At 37.3% G+C, this 22,629-nt stretch overlaps 2 protein-coding genes and 1 pseudogene across 52 annotated transcripts; all 3 read right to left on the bottom strand.

Annotated features, from left to right (window-relative positions):
• Positions 1 to 2,004: 2,004 nt before the first annotated feature.
• Positions 2,005 to 5,124, bottom strand: LOC104786453 (putative LRR receptor-like serine/threonine-protein kinase At3g47570). The gene is made up of 2 exons (XM_010511875.3): positions 2,384 to 5,124; positions 2,005 to 2,287 (listed from the first exon to the last, which is right to left on the bottom strand). Exons 1-2 carry the CDS (start codon positions 3,465 to 3,467, stop codon positions 2,235 to 2,237), a joined length of 1,137 nt encoding a protein of 378 aa, XP_010510177.3. The 5' UTR covers positions 3,468 to 5,124; the 3' UTR covers positions 2,005 to 2,234.
• LOC147943536 (putative receptor-like protein kinase At3g47110 pseudogene) lies at positions 3,723 to 5,065 on the bottom strand (annotated as a pseudogene). Its single transcript, XR_015556652.1, has one exon. The product of XR_015556652.1 is annotated as a putative receptor-like protein kinase At3g47110 pseudogene (transcript).
• A 798-nt stretch (positions 5,125 to 5,922) lies between the features above and the next one.
• Positions 5,923 to 21,538, bottom strand: LOC104786457 (uncharacterized). 50 transcript variants are annotated; one of them, XM_087449862.1, is made up of 66 exons: positions 21,295 to 21,538; positions 21,098 to 21,178; positions 20,890 to 20,957; positions 20,632 to 20,754; positions 20,198 to 20,434; positions 20,028 to 20,086; positions 19,911 to 19,942; positions 19,766 to 19,806; positions 19,222 to 19,405; positions 19,046 to 19,135; positions 18,517 to 18,795; positions 18,315 to 18,435; positions 18,108 to 18,221; positions 17,923 to 17,990; positions 17,762 to 17,809; positions 17,595 to 17,679; positions 17,223 to 17,514; positions 17,110 to 17,141; positions 16,935 to 16,987; positions 16,690 to 16,776; positions 16,574 to 16,615; positions 16,239 to 16,312; positions 16,025 to 16,125; positions 15,878 to 15,914; positions 15,702 to 15,777; positions 15,420 to 15,604; positions 15,223 to 15,306; positions 15,084 to 15,145; positions 14,882 to 14,963; positions 14,681 to 14,771; positions 14,503 to 14,580; positions 14,312 to 14,393; positions 14,009 to 14,123; positions 13,811 to 13,900; positions 13,593 to 13,700; positions 13,369 to 13,420; positions 13,028 to 13,122; positions 12,789 to 12,922; positions 12,621 to 12,697; positions 12,414 to 12,516; positions 12,223 to 12,318; positions 12,014 to 12,124; positions 11,874 to 11,927; positions 11,556 to 11,764; positions 10,967 to 11,079; positions 10,827 to 10,869; positions 10,480 to 10,652; positions 10,327 to 10,385; positions 10,100 to 10,166; positions 9,827 to 10,002; positions 9,707 to 9,744; positions 9,544 to 9,575; positions 9,265 to 9,423; positions 8,800 to 9,079; positions 8,521 to 8,647; positions 8,252 to 8,414; positions 8,042 to 8,160; positions 7,889 to 7,966; positions 7,674 to 7,782; positions 7,508 to 7,599; positions 7,288 to 7,372; positions 7,007 to 7,186; positions 6,842 to 6,896; positions 6,656 to 6,723; positions 6,523 to 6,589; positions 5,923 to 6,420 (listed from the first exon to the last, which is right to left on the bottom strand). In XM_087449862.1, exons 35-38 carry the CDS (start codon positions 13,665 to 13,667, stop codon positions 12,908 to 12,910), a joined length of 237 nt encoding a protein of 78 aa, XP_087305988.1. In that variant the 5' UTR covers positions 13,668 to 13,700; positions 13,811 to 13,900; positions 14,009 to 14,123; positions 14,312 to 14,393; positions 14,503 to 14,580; positions 14,681 to 14,771; positions 14,882 to 14,963; positions 15,084 to 15,145; positions 15,223 to 15,306; positions 15,420 to 15,604; positions 15,702 to 15,777; positions 15,878 to 15,914; positions 16,025 to 16,125; positions 16,239 to 16,312; positions 16,574 to 16,615; positions 16,690 to 16,776; positions 16,935 to 16,987; positions 17,110 to 17,141; positions 17,223 to 17,514; positions 17,595 to 17,679; positions 17,762 to 17,809; positions 17,923 to 17,990; positions 18,108 to 18,221; positions 18,315 to 18,435; positions 18,517 to 18,795; positions 19,046 to 19,135; positions 19,222 to 19,405; positions 19,766 to 19,806; positions 19,911 to 19,942; positions 20,028 to 20,086; positions 20,198 to 20,434; positions 20,632 to 20,754; positions 20,890 to 20,957; positions 21,098 to 21,178; positions 21,295 to 21,538; the 3' UTR covers positions 5,923 to 6,420; positions 6,523 to 6,589; positions 6,656 to 6,723; positions 6,842 to 6,896; positions 7,007 to 7,186; positions 7,288 to 7,372; positions 7,508 to 7,599; positions 7,674 to 7,782; positions 7,889 to 7,966; positions 8,042 to 8,160; positions 8,252 to 8,414; positions 8,521 to 8,647; positions 8,800 to 9,079; positions 9,265 to 9,423; positions 9,544 to 9,575; positions 9,707 to 9,744; positions 9,827 to 10,002; positions 10,100 to 10,166; positions 10,327 to 10,385; positions 10,480 to 10,652; positions 10,827 to 10,869; positions 10,967 to 11,079; positions 11,556 to 11,764; positions 11,874 to 11,927; positions 12,014 to 12,124; positions 12,223 to 12,318; positions 12,414 to 12,516; positions 12,621 to 12,697; positions 12,789 to 12,907. The 50 variants fall into 50 exon arrangements, with proteins under 50 accessions (XP_087305988.1, XP_087305986.1, XP_087305946.1 ...); XM_087449860.1 differs by having other exon boundaries at positions 6,523 to 6,723; positions 6,842 to 6,973; positions 7,063 to 7,186; XM_087449820.1 differs by having other exon boundaries at positions 6,523 to 6,723; positions 6,842 to 6,973; positions 7,063 to 7,186; positions 13,369 to 13,485.
• Positions 21,539 to 22,629: the final 1,091 nt, after the last annotated feature.

Raw genomic sequence — 22,629 nt, forward strand, 5'->3', positions numbered from 1 at the left:
ATGGCGTTGGCATGCTTGGCTGGGGCATGTAAATTTCGCAGTTATGAAGAATATGGTTCAACAGAACATGGTTGAAGGAATGCTACACATGATTCATGAGAAGGATGTGTGTGATGTGTGTCTAATAGGGAAACAAACAAGAGGTTCTTTCCCAAGTAAAACCAGTTTTCGTGCATCTCAACCTTTGGAGTTAGTTCACGGAGACTTGTGTGGTCCTATCTCACCACAAACACCAGCCAACAACCGCTATGTTTTTGTGCTTATTGATGATTTCTCTAGGTACATGTGGACGATGCTGCTGAGGGAAAAGAGCGAAGCCTTTGAACGCTTTAAACGGTTTAAAGACTGTTGAAAAACAGAGTGGGTTGGCTATTAAGACTTTTTGAACCGATAGAGGAGGAGAGTTCACTTCAGGTGAGTTCAATCGGTTCTGCGAGGAGAATGGTATCACTAGACACTTGACTGCACCGTATACACCACAGCAAAACGGTGTAGTAGAGAGAAGAAACCGTACCTTGATGGAGATGACAAGAAGCTTGATGAAGGGAATGTTGATTCCAAATAATATGTGGGGAGAAGCTGTTCGCCACTCAACATATCTCATCAATCGAGTTCCCATAAAAGCTTTGTACGGACTGCGTCAAGCACCAAGAGCTTGGAATTTGAGACTTGATCAAGTTCTTAAGGAGATGAACTTCAAGAAGTGTGTGAAGGAACCAACAGTCTATCGCAAGAAATAGGATAAGGAGTTTCTGATTGTGGCTATCTATGTTGATGATCTGTTTGTGACAGGGACGTCACTCAGTATCATTAAACGTTTCAAGGAAGACATGTCAAGGAGGTTTGAAATGTCGGATTTGGGGAAACTAACTTATTATCTTGGCATAGAAGTTTTCCAAGGAGAGGATGGAATAAGAATCAAGCAAGAAGCATACGCTCAAGGGATTCTTATTGATGCAGGGATGGGTTCCTGCAATTCAACTCATGAACCGATGGAGCCGGGACTGAGTTTGTCGAAGGCACAGAAAGAAACAGAGATTGATGCGACTAGGTACAGAAGGACCATTGGATGTTTGCGATATCTTCTTCACACAAGACCGGATTTGTATTTTGCAGTTGGGGTGCTTAGTCGCTATATGCAGAGTCCGAGAGTGTCACATGGGCAAGCAATCAAGCATGTTCTAAGGTATTTGAAAGGAACTATGAGCTACGGGTTGTTCTTTAAGAGGGATGGATCAAGGAAGGTCACAGGGTACAGTGATAGTAGTCACAACATTGACATTGACGATGGGAGGAGCACCATGGGTCATGTCTTTTACTATGGTTCATCGCCTATCACTTGGACAACACAGAAACAGCCGACTGTTGCGTTGTCATCATGCGAGGCAGAGTTCATGGCTGCTACGGAGGCTGCAAAACAAGCGATATGGCTTAAGGAGTTGTTGAGTGAGATACTAAGCGTGAAAGGAGAGAAGATCCTGCTTAGAATCGATAATGAATCAGTCATAGCTCTAACCAAGAACCCAGTCTTTCACGAGAAAACAAAACACATGCTCGCCAAATATCATTTCATTCGGGAGTGTGTAGAGAATGATCAAATCGAAGTTGATCATGTGCCAGGAGAAGAACAGAAGGCCGACATTCTTACAAAGCCTCTAGGACGGGTTAAGTTCAAGGAAATGAGGAGTTTACTTGGAGTTGAAGAGATCAAGCTTCCCAAAGTTCATGTTGGAATTAGGGGGAGAATGTTGGATAATTCCAACTTGAAGAACAAGCTATCTCCTAGGAAGTTGCCTTAAGAGATAGAATAGGAAAAGGAAAAGTTCCTAAAGTCTTAAGTTGTAATATGTTAATCCTAATAGGTTTAGGAAAAGATGAAACATATAAATATATGAGTCTATGGAGAGGTGTTCCATGAGACCAGAGAGACTTGAGAGATTTAGTTTTTGAGAGACTTGAGAGATGTAGCTCTGATACCAAATATAAGATCAAAGACTTGAAGAATATAAGAACACCTGTCTTATTGATTTAGAAAACTTCTCAAAAACTAAATCTCTCAAGTCTCTCTGGTCTCATGGAACACCTCTCCATAGACTCATATATTTATATGTTTCATCTTTTCCTAAACCTATTAGGATTAACATATTACAACTTAAGACTTTAGGAACTTTTCCTTTTCCTATTCTATCTCTTAAGGCAACTTCCTAGGAGATAGCTTGTTCTTCAAGTTGGAATTATCCAACATATACATCACCATGTATTGATGGCTGTCCTCCCATTCCATATTCTGCATCATAATTCACATAAACAAGCTTGTAATGAAAAACAAAAACCAAAAAACACTAATTTTATTCATTAGTAAAGTACACTACACTAATATTACCTGGTGCGGCGTAGTCGATGGTTCCTCTAACACCAGCTGAGCTTAGTTGGTTATAGAAAGACTCTTGATCGAACTTGAGGAGAAGACGAGCGAGACCAAAGTCGCTAACATGGGAAATCAAATCATCGTCTAGGAGGATATTGCTTGGCTTAATATCATAATGAGCGATAGGTTCATAACAATGAACGTGAAGATAGTCCAAAACAGAAGCCACGTCAATGGCAATGTTGAGCCTTTCAAGAAGTGTCAAAGTTCTTGAGGGCCTACGAATCTCTTCTACTTCCTCTGGGTGCAGCCACATATCAAGGCTTCCATTAGGCATGAACTCATAGATGAGAGCTCTGAACTCGTTCCCTTGAAAATCAATACTCGAACAAGCCGTCAATAGTTTCACAAGATTACAATGTCGTATGTCCTTCATGGATTCACATTCTGCCATAAAGCTCTTCATTGCTCCACGTCTCTGCATGTTTAGAACTTTCACAGCAACAACTTTGTTCTCTGCAGGGAGAAAGGCTTTAAACACCGTACCAAAACTTCCTGACCCAATCATATTGCTCGAAGAGAAGCCATCAGTCGCATTTAGGATCTCTCCATAACTTATCTTGTCATGTAAAACCTCCACTGTGGAAGGAGTTGGATCATTATTTTCCCGGTTCTTCTTTCTTTTTCTGAATTGACATAGAGAAAATGAAGCTACTAAGAGCAGCAAAAGCAAAGCAATGCATACGACGACCCCGATCACTATTTTCTTCGGAAGAGAGGAGGAATGCTTTGATCCCGTTGATGGTGCTTCATTGATGCATGGCTTTAGTTTGAACTCCTTGATGCCTCCACAAAGATTTTTGTTTCCAAATACTGAAACAATAGAAGCATTTCGAAAATTTCCTTCTGTTGGCACACTTCCCACCAAGTTGTTATTAGAGAGATTGAGATACACCAATGAAGAAAAGTTTGCAAGATAAGCAGGTATACTTCCAAAGAGATTATTATTGGAGAAATCAACTCTTTTAAGACCCTTTAACCCTCTTATATCCGGAATCGGTCCATCAAAATGATTACCTTGCAGCGAAAGTAATTCCATCGAGAGACAATTTCCCAAGGAGTGTGGAAGTTGTCCGGATAATTTATTACGCGCAGCAGATAGTCCGGATGTTTAAGTCCTCCAATTTCTTCTGGTAGAGTGCCGGTCAAAGAACTACCTGACATATGTAGTTCAACTAGGGATTGCATTCCCATAATTCCCTTAGGTATAGTCCCATGCAACTTATTTGGCCCAACCATTAAGTACCGTAGGGAAGTACAATTACTAAGACTTAGAGGAATGGTTCCTTCAAAGCTATTGTTTTCCAAGAATAGCACGTCCAACCGAGTGATGTTTCCTAAGAAAGATGGTATCTCTCCTGATATACTATTTGAACTGAGAGCAAATATTTCCAATTGTAGAAGCTTGCCAATAGAGGTTGGGAGTAGGCCTGTTAACTGATTTTCTTGTAACAAAAGTTTTTGTAGGCTTACCAGCTTCCCAATATCGTGAGGAATGCTTCCAGATATGAAATTTGCTCCAAGGCCTAAATCTCGGAGGTTTATGGACAGATTTGCAGTGGAGGTAGGCAAGTGACCTCCAAGCCTATTTCCACTAACGTCTAAAGTTTTCAGTTGGGTGCAGTTCGTTAAAGCACCGAGGAATTCTAAATCTCCAAACGATTGACTCCCCAAAAGATTATAAGAAAAAGACAGGATTTGCAAATTCTGTAATCTTCCCAAGCCAGGAAGAATACTTCCTATCAGATTGTTGTCATTGAGTGACAAGAGTTGAAGAGTCGAGATATTGGCAAGTGTTGCTGGAATGGCTCCTTTGAAATAATTTCTTCCCAGATGTAAAAACTGTAAGTTTGGTAGCAGCTTACCAAAATCAGGTCTCAGGCCACCCGAGAAATAATTAGCCTCTAAGTATAAATACTCAAGCGACGATAAATTGTATAGTGCAGGAGGGAAAACACCAGAGAAGTTGTTCTCTGCTAAAACAAGAAAGAACATGTGAGTCAATCTAGCTATATCACCCGGAATTTCTCCTTCTAGATAGTTAGCCGCAAAGTTAACTTGCATGATTGATGTCAAGTTTCCTATAGAGGCAGGGAGCTTCCCTTTCAAGTTGTTTTTAGCAAGAGATACAAAGACAAGCTTCGTCAATGACCCTAGCTCTAAAGGAACACTTCCTTCAAGATGATTTGAGTGCAAACGAAGTTGCAACAATCTAGAGCAGTTAAATACATTTACTGGAATCTCTCCTCCAAGATTATTAAAGCTCATATCCAAGTACTCAAGTCTAAACAAATTTCCCACCTCGTGAGGGATGGTACCACCGAAAGAGTTATCAGAGAGATTAAGTGATATGAGAAATGAAAGATTACCAATAGATGCTGATATCACTCCGCCCAACTGGAACCCTGTGAGGTTCAAACCGGTAACTCTCTTGTGTTTGAGGCCGCATGTAACTCCTTTCCAGTTGTAGAGAGGGGAAGAGTTATTCCATGAGGACAAAACAACTCTTCTTTCTTCAGCAACTTGAGACTTGAAGTCGACCAAAGCTTTCTTATCACTTTCATCGGTAAAACCATATGCTCCAAGTAACATGAGAGCACTGAAAGAAAATAAGAGAAACAAAACCATGCTTGTCATTTTTTGTTTTTTTTTTGGGTTAAAAATCACTCGTGTGCTTCTCAAATTTTGCAGGAAAGTGAATATATATGAGAGGAAGCAAATGCAAAATTTCTTCTTCTTATTGCTGTCGAAATATACCGGCTGACAAGTCACAACCACATATAATAGTTGCAAGACTTTTCCAAAATCTCGTGAACTTATAGTAAACCTTCTTTGTCGTCTGAGTCAAGTCTACCACTAGTCTCGTGCCTTGTTAATTGTTATACTTCCAAACAGTGCATCCGCCCCATATTGCTCTCAAGAAATAGGGCCCATAACTTTTTTTAAAGAAATGTGAGATTCTTTTTAGCCATTAAACTTTTAAAAACAAATTTTAATCTAAAAACAAAGAAAATTAATTTAACAGACAAAGGGTTCATTTGCGCTTCAAGTTACGTGTTCAAAGGGTTCATTTGCATATGAGGCGAAGCTAGTAAATTCCTTTATCGTGTTGTCATGGTAATGCAACCTTAAAGAAATAAGGGACATAAATACACTTGCTCACAAGCACACATAGAAAACTACTCCACAAGACTTTTCAAAATTCCCGTGGACTTGTAGTCAACCTACTTGTCGCCTAACTTAAGTATCCCACTAGCTAGTAGCTAGTATCGTGTCTTGCATGTTATATAGGGCATTAGATTTGTGCATTAAGATTTAAGATGGTTCATCCAGATGAATAAAATTGCTTTTCTCCCAAAATAAACAACATTTAGATAAATCATTTAATTATAGGCAAAAAAAAAAGAATCATTTGAATGAGTTTTGTAAACTCATGCAAAAATTTTGAAACTATATGGCTGAGTCGAATCGAATCATCTGCCTGGAGATAGATCAATCAAAAATAGAAACTGTGATTCTCCTCTTTGTTTCTCTGTTATATTCTTATCATTTCCAACAAGGAAATGTTTAATTCAATTTATACAGTCATCATTCATCAAGTGCTTCGCCAGTTGGCCGAGTGAGGGCATGATTAGGATGTTCTTATTTTTATTCTTCTAAAATCGTGGCCGAGATATTTGGTGAATTCCGATTTTCGTATAACTGAATTGAGATTTGTGAGGGTCACGTCGGTTAGAGTTAAGACGAACACTCTTTGGGTGTCAACTCAAAGTGTTCTTCTCATGTCCACGTGTAAAGGCAAAGAGTCTTTTGGGGCTTCCACGTGTTCTTATCATGTCTACGTGTTAAGCGTGTCAATGTTGTTCGGTTTTCCTCTTCTTCTGATTATCTGTGAATGCTACTCGATTTTGTCTTACTTTCTCTTGTCTTTTTCTTCTTCTGATGTCTAGTGTTGTTCGGTTTTGTCTGTACTTTTTCTCTTGGACATAAACCTGAAAAAGAGACGACAAGAGTTGAGAGAGACTAACAGAAAAGTTATACAAGCAACCGTGAAGCACAACGCACCACTTTTCTATTCTCCTCCGGGAGTGTACCTTGCGATGGCTTTGATTTTGCTGAGTCCGATTGGTAGTGCTAGCTACGTTTTCAACAGTCATTTCCCTGCATTGAATCAACAAATAAGAAAAACTATAACAAGAGACACGTGAATGTCAACTACCTTTATACATTTTTCTGGTTACTTCCATTGGTTTGAGACAATGCTGGTGCCTTGTCGAGTTCCACTTCAGTAGCACCTTATTGTTCAACAAACAAAAAAACAAAACAAAAAGATTACTGGTTGAGGGAGATAGATAAACTTGAAACAGAAAAATAAATGTAAAGAAAAGCAGAGAGGATTTTGAGATGACTTACAGAACAATAAGAAGAGGTTATTTTCCATCAATTGGGGCATAGTTCAGCATCATCCCTAATATTATTAACAGGAAGAAAGAGTGAACCTCCATATATCTCCATCATCTAGAAGCGAAGTATCTTGTTGAGTATCTTGTTGGAAACCAAAAAAAATCTCAGACTCACTTATGGATGGAGAACTACTGAAGCGAAGTATCTTGTTGAGTAATGAGACGACTTGCCTGACTTGTTCGGAAAAAGTAATAAAGTCTTTGCGTCGACGACTGAGCTGTCTTTGCGTCGACGACTGAGCTTCTTCTCTCCTCCGGTGATGAGTTGTTTATGTGGAGAGATGTTTCACAGAATCTCCAAAAGAAACAAACCCATTAATTAAGATCTTATCTATGAAATAAAAGTCATATTTAAGAAAGCAAAACACTCAGATGAAGAAACACAAGAATGTATACCTTTTTTGTCATTGTGGAGTTTCTGGCCAAATCAGATGAGAGTTGAAGCAATACCACGAAAACAACGTCTTTTTCTGATCATCACCTGCAAAGACACGAAAACAAATACTTCCACCAGATGCTATTACGTACTCATCATATATATATATAAAGAGTGAACCATATATAAACTGCTTGGAGGACTTCTGACAAGGCCGCTATCTTGATAAAAGCAATATACCTCTATGTTTGACGTTGTTACCGTTGGGGGAAGGTTTGCTTTTGTTTGGTTCAGAATGTTCTTCAATCTTCAAATCAAAGCATATATCCGATCTGCATAGAAGAAGCTTCGTTAAAACAACCAGCCTAAATGAAAACAAATTCGGGGAAGCGGACAAGACAAAGACCTATATTGTAATAACACGCCGGCGCCCGTTTTTGTTCTGAATCTACTTCGTACGTCCTTGAAAAAATCTGAGTCATGTTCCTGGTTGGAACACGAACACAGACACAGACCTGATTCGTTTCACCCAAAACGAAACACAAACTCATTAATTAAGATCCCATACACAAAAACGAAACTCTTCTTTCAAAAGCAAAACATCGGCAAATCGATTAATACCTCTGACTTGTTTTGCTCTCTTGTCGCCTTTGCTGAATCAGATTGGTAGTGGTAGCTACGTTTTTAACACTCATTGCCCTGCAGTTATAAGAATCAACACATTAAAAACAAAAAAAACTATAACAAGAGGAACGTCGCCGACAAGACAAAGACCTAGATTAGCTTTTAATCAAGTTTGATGTTGTTTTACTGTAAGAACACGCCGGCGACCGTTTTTGTGTTCTGAGACAAGAAAGCATCGTCCGTCCTGGCTGGAACACGAACACAAAGACCTGTTTTGTCTCACCCAAAAGAAAACAGTAAGTTCTCGCAAATGAAATTAAACAGAAACAACATTAAAAGAAAGGGAACAAGAGAGAGAACCTTCCAAAGATCCAGCTAGCTGAGGCCCAATTTAGGCAATTGGGAGAACCTCCGGCAGTTATCAAGAATTTACCTCCAAGATACTAGTAGCCTTGTCAACTGAACAAAGTTTACCGCACCTTTGCTTCCCAAAATCAAATGCAACACGAGCAATGTGATCAACCTAAGCAGAATCAGAAACAAGAATGCAATTGAGCAACTCCTACATTAACCAGACGTCAAATAGTTTTCCAGCATAATTAAATATCTAGTAAATGCGAACATGATACCTCACTTGCATAATAGGACATGGTACAAAAGCGAACTTCCTCACCTTGTCCAGTAAGCTCCCGGATGAATGATCAAAAGGTTAAACTGCTTATTAGCTCGCTTAACAGTTCGTGCTCTTCCGAGTATCTGATATTGCATTACAGTTTATAAATAATCAAATAAATATAATCTGCGATTTAAAGCAACTTGCTGACTTAAAGATTGGCAAATCAAAGTGGACGAGAAAGGAAGACGTATTGAGCCAAAGACACCTATAACAAGAAGAAACAGTTTGGTACCTTTTTGGTTCTGAATCTTCTTCATTCTTCAAACTCATAGCATATCACCCATCTGCACAAGAATAGAGAATTAGAAGAAGCTTCCGTAATATATTTTACTTAGCTTCAAGCTTTTCATGCAAACCTGCAAAACGAAACAAAACCTGAGATTCTTGTTACAGTGTTGGTTAAAAAACAAAAAACAAATAAAACACAATATACTTGCTTCTAAATAAAACACAATATACTTCCTTCTGGACTCGATTCTTTAGTACGCATATCTTTAACTCATCACTCGGACCTGCAACCAAAACCATCAATGGTATTAAAGAAAAAACTCATCAATCACTAGAATCAGTTCTAAATTTGGCACTGCAGTCTGAAGTATGAAATTGTTCTTTTCATACTTTTTACTCAGCCTAACAAAACATAACTCAAAAACGTTACTCTGAAAAACAATTTACTGAAAATTGTGTTTTCTCATACCTTAAACTTAGCTTCAAGCTTTTTTTAAACACATCCAATTTATGCAATAAACCCTGAGATTCTTGTTACACTGTTGATTAAAAAAAAAACAGAAACAAATAAAACACGATATACCTGCTTCTTGACTCCATTTAAACAGACCCATAGCATATCTCCGATCTGCACAAAAACAGAGAATTGGAAGAATCTTCCTTAATGTATTTTTCTAAGTCTGAATTAAACAACCAGCTTGGTTAAAAAAAAAATCTGAGATTATACAAAAATGATTTTTTATCATACCTTATACTTAGCGTCAAACTTTTCAGGCAAACCTGCAAAACGAAACATAATCTTGAAATTATTGTTATACTGTTGATAAAACAAAAACTAAAAGAAACAAATAGAACAATGTACCTGCTTCTTGACTCCCATTTAAAAAGAAGAATCAGTTTGACGTTGTTACCTTATTGGTTACGAATCTTCTTCATTCTTCATGCAAACCTGCAAAACGAAACATAAACCTGAGATTCTTGTTACACTGTTGATAAAACAAAAACTAAAAGAAACAAATAGAACAATGTACCTGCTTCTTGACTACATCACAGGCCGTGCTCTTCGAGTATCTGAAAATTGCATTACGATTTATAAGTTAACAATAGACCTGCTTCTGGACTCCATTTAGCTCAGTAAAATCAAGGGTTTTGAACTGAATTCTGGTGCCTTGTCGCCGAGTTTCCACTTGAATAGTACCTTGTTGTTCTACAAAAAAAAAAAAAAAGGATCATTGGCTGAGGGAGATAGAAACACTTGAAACAGAACAAAATAAAGAAAAGATCAGGATTTTGACATGACTTACAGTGAAGAGGATTTCAACATCATTTGGGTCCACGATTCAGCATCATCACTAATAATATCTTCATCATCTACAGAAGCAAAAACAGTAAAAAAAGAAATCTCAGTCTCACATATATATGGATGGGGAACTGAAACGAATGTATTGAGTGATTGTGAGTAATATGGAGTCTGGCTTGAGTTGACGATTGAACTTCATCACTCTACCAAAGGATTGAAGTAGTTCCTTACAAGTCACAACACCAGGATCACTTGTCATGTCAGAATTGGAACTAGCAGGAAGCCTATCACTGAAAAAGAAAGACAACCAATAATGTAAAAAACATACAAGTATTAGACAATAAGGTAATTAACATTCTAAAGCTTTGACTCAAAGTGCTAGACCTCCAGAGACGCATCATGACAGCTCAACCAAACCACAGATTACCGTCCTGACAACAAGAGACTTACAAGATAAGTCCTCTCCCTCTCAGTGATAATCCTTGATGCTTTCGTACGTCCTTGGAGAAGTATGGGTCATTGTCCTGGTTTGGGAACACCCAGCCACAGACACAAACCTGTATAGTCGTTTCACCAGGAAAAAGAAAAGAACAAACCCATTAGTTAATTAAGATACAAGATCCCCATATAATACAAGAACGAACTACTCTTATTTCAAAAGCAAAACATTGACACCACCTCTGTAATTATAATAGCAGAATGAAAAGTTTCGATAGGGTTTAGAAAGATACCTCTGGTAGTGCTAGCTACGTTTTTAACCCTAATCCTGCACTCCTGCAGTGAAAAGAAGCAACACATTAGAAAGAAAGAAAGAAAAAAAAAACTATAACAAGAAGAACAACGCCGAGAAGACAAAAGACCTATCTATTACCTTTTGTTTTGTAATTGATTAGTTTGAGTCACCGAACACGCACACCAGCGACCGTGTTTGTTCTGAGTCGAATCAAATCATCGTCAGTCCTCGTGTCCACGAACACACAAGACCTGTTTCAGTTTCACCCAAAAAAGAGAAACAAGCCCTAAAATTTTCCAGAAGCAAAAAATAAATATTCATACGAAAAATTAAATTGAAACACAAAACGATACCTCCTCGGACTTGTTCTTCAGGTGATTATTAATATAATAAGAGGAGACCAAGTTGTCTCTAACTAAGCCCTAAATAATTCATTCATGTATAAAAATATAAAAAAACATTGTTAATCGCAAATGTGACGGATCATTGTGGGGATGCCAGTCTGTGACTACACTTCTTTTGGGAGAAAAAAAAGTGAAGAGGTTACATATTCAAATGTTTCAAGGAACAATGAGGCAGGTCTACTACCTAGTAACTGCATCTGTTTGGACTACATAGTAAAGAGTTACTGTCAATCTTAGTAATAATACCTGTACTCACACTTTCTATCGCTACACTAAGCCATATTTCTGCATACATTTGAATAATTTAAAGGTTAAGACTTTACCAAGACAAAATAGGCAAGTAGGTTGCTCTATCGGACCAGCAGCACAAGGCTGTACTAGATCCACTGAACATCTAAAGTAAAAAGCATTCGACATATAATCATCCTGCGCAGAGTTAGATGTATCTTTAAAAGACTGCCTTTTCTTCTCCAAGTCCGTATTTCAGAAGCATTGTAGCGCTGAGCATGGTTGCCAATTGGTTCGTCTTATCCTGGAAATTCAAATAATAGAGAAGTTGTGCACTTTATTTTTGGGGGCATGGAAGTAGTTTTTATATAAGGGAACAAAAGCCGTGTTTGTTTGAAGAATAAAGTTAGAACCTGTCAAGCAATATCAGGTGCAGAACCATGTAAAGGTTCAAAGAGTCCAGGTCGCTGTATTAAGCATGAAGCCATGAAGGGGTTTATGTTTAGACAAGATCATACTACTGCATAGTAAATCAGATTGTTTTATATTATACCGAATCACTGAGACTAGAAGATGGCAGCATTCCAATGTTTCATGTGATTCATTGAAGCTTCACCGGATAATAATATATCACCTAATTTGTTGTTTGTAGCAATGGTGTAAACTGCACATATGAAATAATCGACCCATTGTATCCATTGTAAGTATTTACACAATTTCCAAACCGTTATCAACGCTGACTAGTTTGGCAAATACATGTACCTGTTTGGGGTCACGAACAAGCTGCATCGCAGCATTGTCAACATCAACATATTCAGAGGCTAGTGTTGTTACTCGTTCCATCCATTAAAAAGTGGCCTGCAGAGGAAAATATTGCATTGGCATCAGTGAGCAATTTTATCAATCTGAGGAACATAAAAACTGCTTTAAAATATTAGTCCGTAGTACTTAACAATCTATCCACGGAAATCTGTATCTGAGATTTTCAATCTGCATAAACCTCACTGTTAAACACAACTTCTTCGCCATTTTCATTGGTCTTTATGCCCCTTGGCTCTACAAAACAAATACCTTATCGTGAGACATCATATCTAAAGAAACTGTCCCACTACATAACGAGAAAGACAAGAATTACAATCAGTTTTAAAATTTAAACTGACCTCGTGTAAGATCTTTTACAATATTTAAGATCAACACCTTCTGCTACCTCTCTCTTCAAGGCGGAAGCATCCACTAACTGTATAAAAACAAAACAAAAATTTGAAGTTCACACAAGAAACAAAGTTCTGACTACCAAGAATTTATGAGATTAGGCTGAGGATGGTTACCTATGGCACAACTGTAGCAGGTCTCAGATTTGCAAAGACTTTAAGACCTGCACGAAGCTGAAGTATCCCCTTCACGAAGCTGAAGTATCCCCTTCTCACGCCTCAAATGCTTTTCACTGTTATCCCACTTGTACCTTAAATCATACCAAACATGAAAATATGAGAAACTGTATTTCCCAAAAAAATTTAGAGCCAACAACATAGGTTGGGACAAGAGAGAAGACCCAGAGAAGCACTACATCTGATTCTTTTGCAGCTGCGATGGTCTCCTCCGGAAAGGGAACTCCCAGAGCAGCTCTTCCAATAGGCATCTCCCGTAAGCTAAATTCCAGTCCTAATATAGAGCAAAGACGCAATGTCTTAGACATTTCAGTGGCTAAGAAATAACCATTTTGATTACAACCAAATAACCCCACCCACGATTCTAAATCCCTTTCTTCAGAAAAAAAAACAATCTCGCCAAATTCTAATACTAACATCTTTCAATTTCTAATACAAATTCTAAGCAGAAAACAGTAAGTTCTCGCAAATGAGACTAAACAGCAACAACATTAAGAGAAAGGGAACAAGAGAGAGAGACCCTTCCAATGATCCAGCTCGCTGAAGCACATTTTTGGTAATTGGGAGAACCTCTGGCCACGACATCAGAAAGAATATCAGCAAAAATCATCCCAGTCAGAATGAGAATGGTATCGAACTGGGACATAACAAAGTTAAAATGCATTTTGTAAATCATGGCAGTTAATACATGAGGAGCTGGAAAAAGTGTTCCAGATAGGACTGGCTTTCAGAAAGAAAAAAAACCTGCCGAACAAGATCCATCATAGCAGTGTCAATCAAGAGATGACTCGCTTCAACCTCAGTATACTCTGAAGCCATTGATATGACTATTTTCCTCCACAACAGCGATCCCTGCACCCAAAGAAATTTCAGAAAGAAAAAAACATGAGTTCTGGATCTATCACAATAGTTTCTAATTTAGCTGGAAGTTTTATACTTGTATGCAGTTATCAAGAATTTACCTCCAAGATAGTTGTAGCCTTGTCAGCTGAACAAAGTTTACCGCACCTTTGCTTCCCAAAATCAAATGCAACACAAGCAATGTGATCAACCTAAGCAGAATCAGAAACAAGAATGCAATTGAGCAACTCCTACATTAACCAGACGTCAAATACTTTTCCAGCAAAATTAAAAGTCTAGTAAATGCGAAAACATGATACCTCTCTTGCAGACGTATTGAGTGAAAGACATCTATAACTAGAAAATTTGATGTTGTTACTCAGTCACAATCTTCTTCATTCTTCAAACCTATGGCATATCTCAGTCACATTCCATCTAAAAAACCAAAAATAAATAAATTTAAACAGCAGCATGTCGGAATTTCTTGTCAATGCTCGCTTACGTAGGTTATGGACAAGTAAAATAGCAGCATGTTGGAATTCAATCAAAATATAATTCCAAGAAGAAAAAAAAAAGATGCGAGAAAAGTTAAGAGGAATCATAGAGTTTCAATAGTTTATTACCTGTGGAAGGGAATTGTTGGCATGAAGCAATGACTGGTACCTTTTTGTTCACATGCCTTGTCGAGTTCCACTTCAGTAGCACCTTGTTTTTCAACAGAAAAGAAAAGGAAAGGATCATCGGTTGAGGGAGATGGATAAACTTGAAACAGAACAAAATAAAGAAAAGCAGAGAGGATTTTGAGATGACTTACAGTGCAAGAAGAGGGGATTTCCACCGTTTGGGTGACATCATCCCTAACATTAATGAGAAGAAACTGAACCTCCATCATCTAGAGAAGCAACAAAACCAAAAATCTCAGTCTAACTTATGGATGGGGATCTGAAGCAAACGTATGGAATGATTGTGAGTAATGGAACGACTTCCCTGACTTGTTCGAACAACATGGAGTCTTAGCCTCAACGATTAAGCTTCTTCTCCCTGGTGATGAGTTGTTTTTTGTAGAGAGCTGTTTCATAGAATCTAGAAAAAGAAACGAACCCATCAATTAAGATCCCATATAAAAAACAACACTCTTATTTAAATACCAAAAACATTCGGATGAGAGTTGAAGAAAAACCAAGAATAGTTACCTTTTTCTGGTTGTAGAGTTTCTCGTCAACTCAGATGAGAGCTGAAGACGTCCTGAAAAAAACGTCCTCTTCTGTTCATCACCTGCAAAGACAAGAAAAAATATACTTCCACCAGATATTACTCATCAACAATGCTTGGTTGAAGGATAAAACTTGCAACAGAAGAAAATAAAATCAAGATAAGGATCTAAAGTTTACTTACAGAGGTTTTATCCGTTGTTGTTGTTGACTTGTTTTGTTGTTGTCGTTGAGAGAATCAACATGCTGAGGAGGAAAGATTTTCAGTTATGCAGAGTGAGATTACAAGTGAAACATGCTGTTTTTGTAACAATTTGGCTCACCTGTCTTTATGTTGCATCATCTAGCTTTTGCCTTTTGAGAGCTCTATTTTCCTGAATCAGTTTTGTAGAGCTGGCTATGATTTCCTGCAGTGAGGCAATAAATGGGCAGAACACTATTACTAAAGGAACGTGAAACCAGATTTGGGTATCAGAATCGTTATTAATTAAGACTATAATCTCTGATGGAAGGTATTTACCTTGAATTATGGCAGACGTGGTGTACTTCTTTGTGGTGCAGGCAAAAGCTGGAGTTGTAGAGTGAAGAGCTTGCTGATTTTAAAACAATAACTGACTCACCTGTCATCTAGCTTTTCCCTTGTGATGGCTTTGATTTTGATGACTCAGAATGGTAGTGCTAGCTAAGTATTAAACACTCGTTTACCTGCAGTTAAAGGAATCTACACATTAAAATAAACTATAACAAGAGGAACTTGAGACACAATTGGGGTATCAGAATGGTTATTAAGAATGTCAACTACCTTTATGCATTTTTCTGATTACTGCCTTTGGCTTGAGTCAGTTCTGGTGCCTTGTCGAGTTACACTTTAGTAGCACCTTGTTGTTAAAAAAAAAAAAAAGATTACTGGTGAAGGGAGATAGATAAACTTGAAACATAATAAAATAAAGAAAAGCAGAGGATTATGAGATGACTTACAGAACAAGAAGAGTGAACCCCCATATATCTCCAATTTCTAGAGAAGCAGCAAACAAGAAAACTAAAAAAGTCTCAGTCTCACTTATGGGAGGGGAACTACTGAAACAAATGTATTGAGTGATTTTGTTGAGTAATGGAACGACTTGCCTGAATTGTTGGGAAAAGCAATGGAGTCTTTGCGTCGACGACTGAGCTTCTTCTCTCCTCCGGTGATGAGTTGTTTTATGTGGAGAGATGTTTCACAGAATCTCCAAAATAAACAAACCCATTAATTAAGATCTTATCTACGAAACAAAAGTCAAATTTAAGAAAGCAAAACACTCGGATAAAGAAACACACAGTAAACCCCAAGAATGTATACCTTTTTTATTGTTGTGGAGTTTCTCGTCAAATCAGATGAGAGTTGAAGACGCCATGTCCTCTGAACATCCATCACTTGCAAAGACAAGAGCAATGTGATCAACCTAAGTAGAATCAGAAAACAAGAATGATATCGAGCAACTCCTACATTAACTAGATGTCAAATACTATTCCAGCAAAATTAAAAGTCTAGTAAATGCGTAAACATGATATCGAGCAACTCCTACATTAACCAGACGTCAAATACTTTTCCAGCAAAATTAAAAGTCTAGTAAATGCGAAAACATGATACCTCACTTGCAGAATAGGACTCAGTACAAAAGCAAACTTCCTCACCTATATTTGTGGTAAAGCCCTGAGGATGCCCATTGCAAATACCTATATTCAACAAAGAAAGACACAATCTTTGACAATTTGATAACCACAACAAATGAAAACAACTTAATACTGACCTCCAGTAAGCTCCCGGATGAATGATCAAAAGGTTAAACTAAACTGGTTCTTGATTCCCGCTTAACAGATTGTGCTCTTCCGAGTATCTGAAATTGCATTACAGTTTATAAATAATCAAATAAATATAATCTGCGATTTAAAGCAACTTGTTGACTTAAAGATTGGCAAATCAAAGTGGACGAGAAAGGAAGACGTATTGAGCCAAAGACACCTATAACAAGAAGAAGCAGTTTGATATTGTTACCTTTTCTGGTTCTGAATCTTCTTCTTTCTTCAAACCCATAGCATATCACCCATCTGCACAAAAATAGAAAATTAGAAGAATCTTCCTTAATACATTTTACTAAATCTTAATTATAAAAAATCAGCCTTAACGAAAACAAAATCTGAGATTATACTGGAAAATGTTTTTTTCATACCTTATACTTAGCTTCAAGCTTTTTTTCCAAACCTGCAAAGCGAAACAAAACCTGAGATTCTTGTTACACTGTTGGTTAAAAAACAAGAAACAAATAAAACACAATATACTTGCTTCTGGACTCGATTCTTTAGTACGCATATCTTAACTCATCACTCAGACCTGCAACCAAAACCATCAATGGTATTAAGAAAAAACTCATCAATCACTAGAATCAGTTCTGGATTTGGCACTGGAGTCTGAAGTGTGAAATTGTTCTTTTCATACCTTTTACTCAGCCTAACAAAATATAACTCAAAAACGTTACCGTGAAGAGCTCTGAAAAATAATTTACTGGGAAATTGTGTGTTTTCATAACTTAAACTTAGCTTCAAGCTTTTTCCAAACACATCCAATTTATGCAAACCTGCAAAACGAAATATAAACCTGAGATTCTTGTTACACTGTTGATTAAAAAAAGCCAGAAACAAATAAAACACGATATACCTGCTTCTTGACTCCATTTAAAAAGAAGAATCAGTTTGACGTTGTTACTTATTGGTTACGAATCTTCTTCATTCTTCATGCAAACCTGCAAAACGAAACATAAACCTGAGATTCTTGTTATACGGTTGATAAAACAAAAACAAAAAGAAAAAAATAGAACAATGTACCTGCTTCTTGACTCCATCACAGGCCGTGCTCTTCCACTTGAGTAGTACCTTGTTGTTCAACCAAAAAAAAAAAAAAGAAAAAAGGATCATTGGCTGGGGGAGATAGAAAAACTTGAAACATAAGAAAATAAAGAAAAGCAGAGGATTTTGAGATGACTTACAGTGAAGAGGATTCTACCATCATTTGGGTCCACGAGTTCAGCATCATCCCTAATAATATTTCCATCATCTAGAGAAGCACAAGCAGGAAAACAAAACCAATTAAAAAAAAAAGATATCTCAGTCTCACATATGGATGAACAAAAACGAAACTTTTGAGCGATTGTGAGTAACGAGTCTGACTTGCCTGACTTGACAATTGAGCTTCTTCTCTCTACCAAAAGAAGCAAGTAGTTCCTTACAAGTCACAACACCAGGATCACTTGTCATGTAAGAATTGGAACTAGCAGGAAGCCTATCACTGAAAAATAAAGACAACCAATAATGTAAAAACATATGGATGGGGAACTGAAACGAATGCTTTGAGTGATTCTCAACAACGAGTCTGACTTGCCTGACTTGACGATTGAGTGAGTCTGACTTCTCTCTACCAAAAAGAAGTACGTAGCTCCTTACAAGTCACAACACCAGGATCACTTGTAATGTAAGAATTGGAACTAGCAGGAAGCCTATGACTGAAAAAGAAAGACAACCAATAATGTAAAAAACATACAAGTATGAGACAATAAGATAATTAAGTGTTCTAAACTTCATACCTGGGGGCAGAAGCAGTCTCTTGTCATTGGCATTTTAAAGTTTCGACTAACAACATGATAGAAGCTAAGAAGACGAGGATAGATAAAGATCAACTGGGCTCAAAGTGCTAAACCTCCAAAGACGCATCATGACAGCTCAACCAAGATCACCGTCATGACAACAACATACTTACAAGATAAGTCCCCTCCCTATGAGTGATAAACCTTGATGCTTTCGTACGTCCTTGAAAAATTATGATTCATCGTCCTGGTTTGGAACACACAGCCACAGACACAAACCTGTATCGCCATTTCACCAGGCAAAAGAAGAAAGGAACAAACAATTAGTTAATTAAGATCCCCATATAATACCAGAACGAAACTCTTACTTCAAAAGCAAAACATCAATACCACCTATGTAATTATAATAGCAGAACAATTTAAAATTCCCAATATAATACAAAAGTGAAACTCTTATTTTAAAAGCAAAAAAATTCACACGAAAATCAAATATGTAGATTCATAGGTTTAGAAGAAAACGAGAAGATACCTCTGACTTGTTCAGGCCTGTTTACTCTCTCGTCACTTTAACACTGTTATCGGTCTTAAAATTGACAAATACTTCAAGAGCCGCACGAACCTGCAACAAAAATCCTAACTACAGATGAATCCAAAATACAAATATAATATTGTCAAGAAAAAAAATTAGAATGAAAGTTCCGAGACCATCCAACAGCTCCGAGAAGAGCATCATCTGATTGCTTTGCTATGAACCTTCTTGCTTTAAAACACAGATTCTACATTGTGTTTTCTTTGTTTCTTGTTTTTCTTTCTATCAACAGTGTAACAAGAATCTCAGGTTTATGACTCAATACATCTTCCGTTCTCGTCCACTTCGATTTTCCCAATTCTGCACAAAAATAAAGAATTAGAAGAAGCTTCAATACGATGATTGAAGGAAGAAGAAGGTTCATAGCAAAGCTCTCTCTCTCGTCCACTTCGATTTCCCAATCTTTAAGTCAGTAAGTTGCTTTAAAACACAGATTCTACTTTATTTCAATTCTTATAAACTGTAATGCATTTTCAGACACCATTTAGCTCTCTTCGAGTATCTGAAAATGCATTACAGTTTATAAGAATTGAAATAAAGTAGAATCTGTGTTTTAAAGCAACTTACTGACTTAAAGATTGGGAAATCGAAGTGGACGAGAACGGAAGATGTATTGAGTCAAAGACACCTATAACAAGAAGAATCAGTTTGATGTTTTACCTTTTTGGTTCTGAATCTTCAAACCATAGCATATCTCCAATCTGCACAAAAATAAAGAATTAGAAGAAGCTTCCTTAATATATTTTTTAAAAGTCTGAATTATAACAACCAGCATTAGTGAATAATGGAACATGTTTTTTCATACCTTATACTTAGCTTCAAGCTTTTTAAGCAAACCTGCAAAACGAAACCTAAACCTGAGATTCTTGTTACATACTTGAATAAAAAAACAAAAGACGAAAATAAATAAAACACAATGTACCTGCTTCTGGATTCCATTTAGCTCAGTAAAATCAAGGGTTTTGTTCTGAATTATGGTACCTTGTTGTTCAAAAAAAAAAAAAGAAACAAAAAGGATCATTGGTTGAGGGAGATAGATAAACTTGAAACAGAAGAAATTAAAGAAAATCAGAGGATTTTGAGATGACTTACGGTGAAGAGAATTCTACCATCATTTGGGTCCACGAGTTTAGCATCATCCTTGATAATATCTCCATCATCTAGAGAAGCACAAGCAGGAAAACAAAATTCTCAGTCTCTCATATGGATGGGAAGTAATGAGTCTGACTGGCCTGACTTGACGATTGAGCTTCATCTCTCTACCAAAAGATTGAAGTAGTTCACAACACCAGGATCACTTGTCATGTAAGAATTGGAACTAGCAGGAAGCTGATCACAGAAAAAGAAAAACAAACCAATAATGTAAAAAAACATATTAAGTATTAAGACATTAGTGTTCTAAAATTCATATCTGGGGGCAGAAGCAGTCTCTTGTCATTGGCATTTTAAAGCATCGACTAACAACATGATAGAAGCTAAGAAGACGACGATAGATAAAGAGATCAATTGGGCTCAAAGTGCTAAACCTCCAGAGACGCATCATCACAGCTCAACCAAACCACACATCACCGTCCTGACAACAAACTTACCAGATAAGTCCCCTCCCTCTTAGTGGTAAACCTATAGAACACACAGCCACAGTCACAAACCTGTATCGTCGTTTCACCAGGCAAAATAAAGAAAGAAAGAAAGGAACAAACACATTAGTTAAATAAGATACAAGAAGGAACTACTCTTATTTCAAAAGCTAAACAACGACACCACCTCTGTAATTAGAGAGATACCTCTGACTTGTTTTGGGTCTATCTCTCTCTTTCGTCGCCTTGTGATCGCTACGTTATTAACCCTAACCCTGCAGTGAAAAGAATCAATTCATTAGAAAGAAAGAAAGAAAGAAGAAAAAGAAGAAAAAAACGATTAAAGAAGAACAACGCCGATAAGACAAAGATCTTTTATTTTGTAATCGATCAGTTTGAGTCACCGAACACGCACGCACGCCGGCGACCGTGTTTGTTCTGAGTCGAATCAAATCATCGTCTCAGTCCTCGTCCACGAACACGCAAGAGTCAAGACCTGTTTCAGTTTCACCCAAAAATAGAAACAAACCCTAAAAATTTCCAAAAGCAAAAAAAATAAACATTCACACGAAAATTTAAATTGAAGAAGAACACGAAACGATACGTCGATACCTCCTCTGACTTGTTCTTCAGGTCCGCTTGCTCTCTCTCTCTCCGCCGTTAGGATCGAACGGTCTCTCTCTCTCTCTCGCCGCCGTTAGGATCGATCGGTCTCTGTCTCTCTCGCCGCCGTTAGGATCGAACGGTCTCTCTCTCTCTGCCTCACCGCCGTTAGAATCGAACGATCTCTCTCTCGCACTCCCTCTCTCTCTCTCTCTCTCTCTCTCTCTCTAAACTGATTTTGATTTCTCCAGGAGACTGGTGGAGCGTCAGAGAGTGTTTATAAAACGGTCAAAAAAAAACGGTCAGAAAAAAAACAAACGGTCAAAAAAAAACAAACGATAAAAAAAAAAACGGTCCAAACCCAGAAAAAAAAAAAGGGAAAATTATAAATAAAAGAGCTTTTTCCAAAAATTTGTCCATCTACACTTTTTTTTTTAAAGTTTGGTTAAATAGGTTTTATAATATAAAATTAGTCAATTATACCCTTAATTGTTTTTTCAGATATATTTTGTTGATTTTTTGTCTCCTGAAATTAAAAAACATCAATTAATCGGTTTTTTGGGCTTCATCGAGTGGGCCTAAATTGTTGTGTTTTGGGTTTTGACAAATAAGGGAAATTGATCGATTGGAAACCAATTAAGGTTAATTTTTTTTTCCCAAAAGGGCTAATCTCGACAAACCCTTCCGCCGTATCTCACCATCGTCACCATCTCGTCGTCACCATCTCACCGTCGTCTCTCACCATCGTCACCATCTCACCGTCGTCTCTCTCCATCTTGACCATCTCACCGTCGTCTTTCTCCATCGTCACCATCTCTCTCCATCTTCACCATCTTCCGCCAATTTGATTTCTTCACCGTCTTCCGCCGTCTATCCATCTTCACTGTCTTCCGCCTTCTATCCATCTGCTTCTTAGTCGTTTTGGTGGTCTCCTCTTCACTATCTCAAGGTCAATCCGGTTGAATTTCTCTTCTCCATTGCTCCATGTCGATCGAATTGGGTAAGTTAATTTGTGTTTTTTTTTTTGCATGTTTAAATTTTGTCCTTGTTTAATCTCGATTTCAATCTAGAATTGTCCAATGATAAGTAAATTATCAAATTTTCAGTTTGGATTTCTCTTAATCATGACTCCATGTTTATCGAATTTGGTATGTTTAATTGTGGAATTGTTTTGGTAATTTTTAACTTTTATTCTTTTGTAATCTCTATTTCAATCCAGAATTCAAATGAACATCAAAGTTTTTTTATAGAACATCATAGTTTTAGTTCCGTTTAGCATATTGACCATATAATTCTTGATTTTTTTTTGCATGTGGATTATTATTTTTTGTTTTCTGTTGACTT

Source organism: Camelina sativa, chromosome 5, assembly GCF_030686135.1.
Source record: "Camelina sativa cultivar CO46 ecotype springtype chromosome 5, ASM3068613v1".
Classification (NCBI taxonomy): domain Eukaryota; kingdom Viridiplantae; phylum Streptophyta; class Magnoliopsida; order Brassicales; family Brassicaceae; genus Camelina; species Camelina sativa.

What these genes read in the sequence shown, in the direction of transcription:
- LOC104786453 (XM_010511875.3), bottom strand. Translation starts at nt 3,467, where the DNA reads ATGGAATTACTTTCGCTGCAAGGTAATCATTTTGATGGACCGATTCCG. An exon ending in CATCGACTACGCCGCACCAG is followed by an intron (nt 2,288 to 2,383) that starts GTAATATTAGTG and finishes ATTATGATGCAG; the next exon opens with AATATGGAATGGGAGGACAG.
- LOC104786457 (XM_087449830.1), bottom strand. Translation starts at nt 13,667, where the DNA reads ATGGCTTCAGAGTATACTGAGGTTGAAGCGAGTCATCTCTTGATTGAC. An exon ending in TGATGGATCTTGTTCGGCAG is followed by an intron (nt 13,486 to 13,592) that starts GTTTTTTTTCTT and finishes GTTATGTCCCAG; the next exon opens with TTCGATACCATTCTCATTCT. An exon ending in CGAGCTGGATCATTGGAAGG is followed by an intron (nt 13,123 to 13,368) that starts GTCTCTCTCTCT and finishes GCTCTATATTAG; the next exon opens with GACTGGAATTTAGCTTACGG.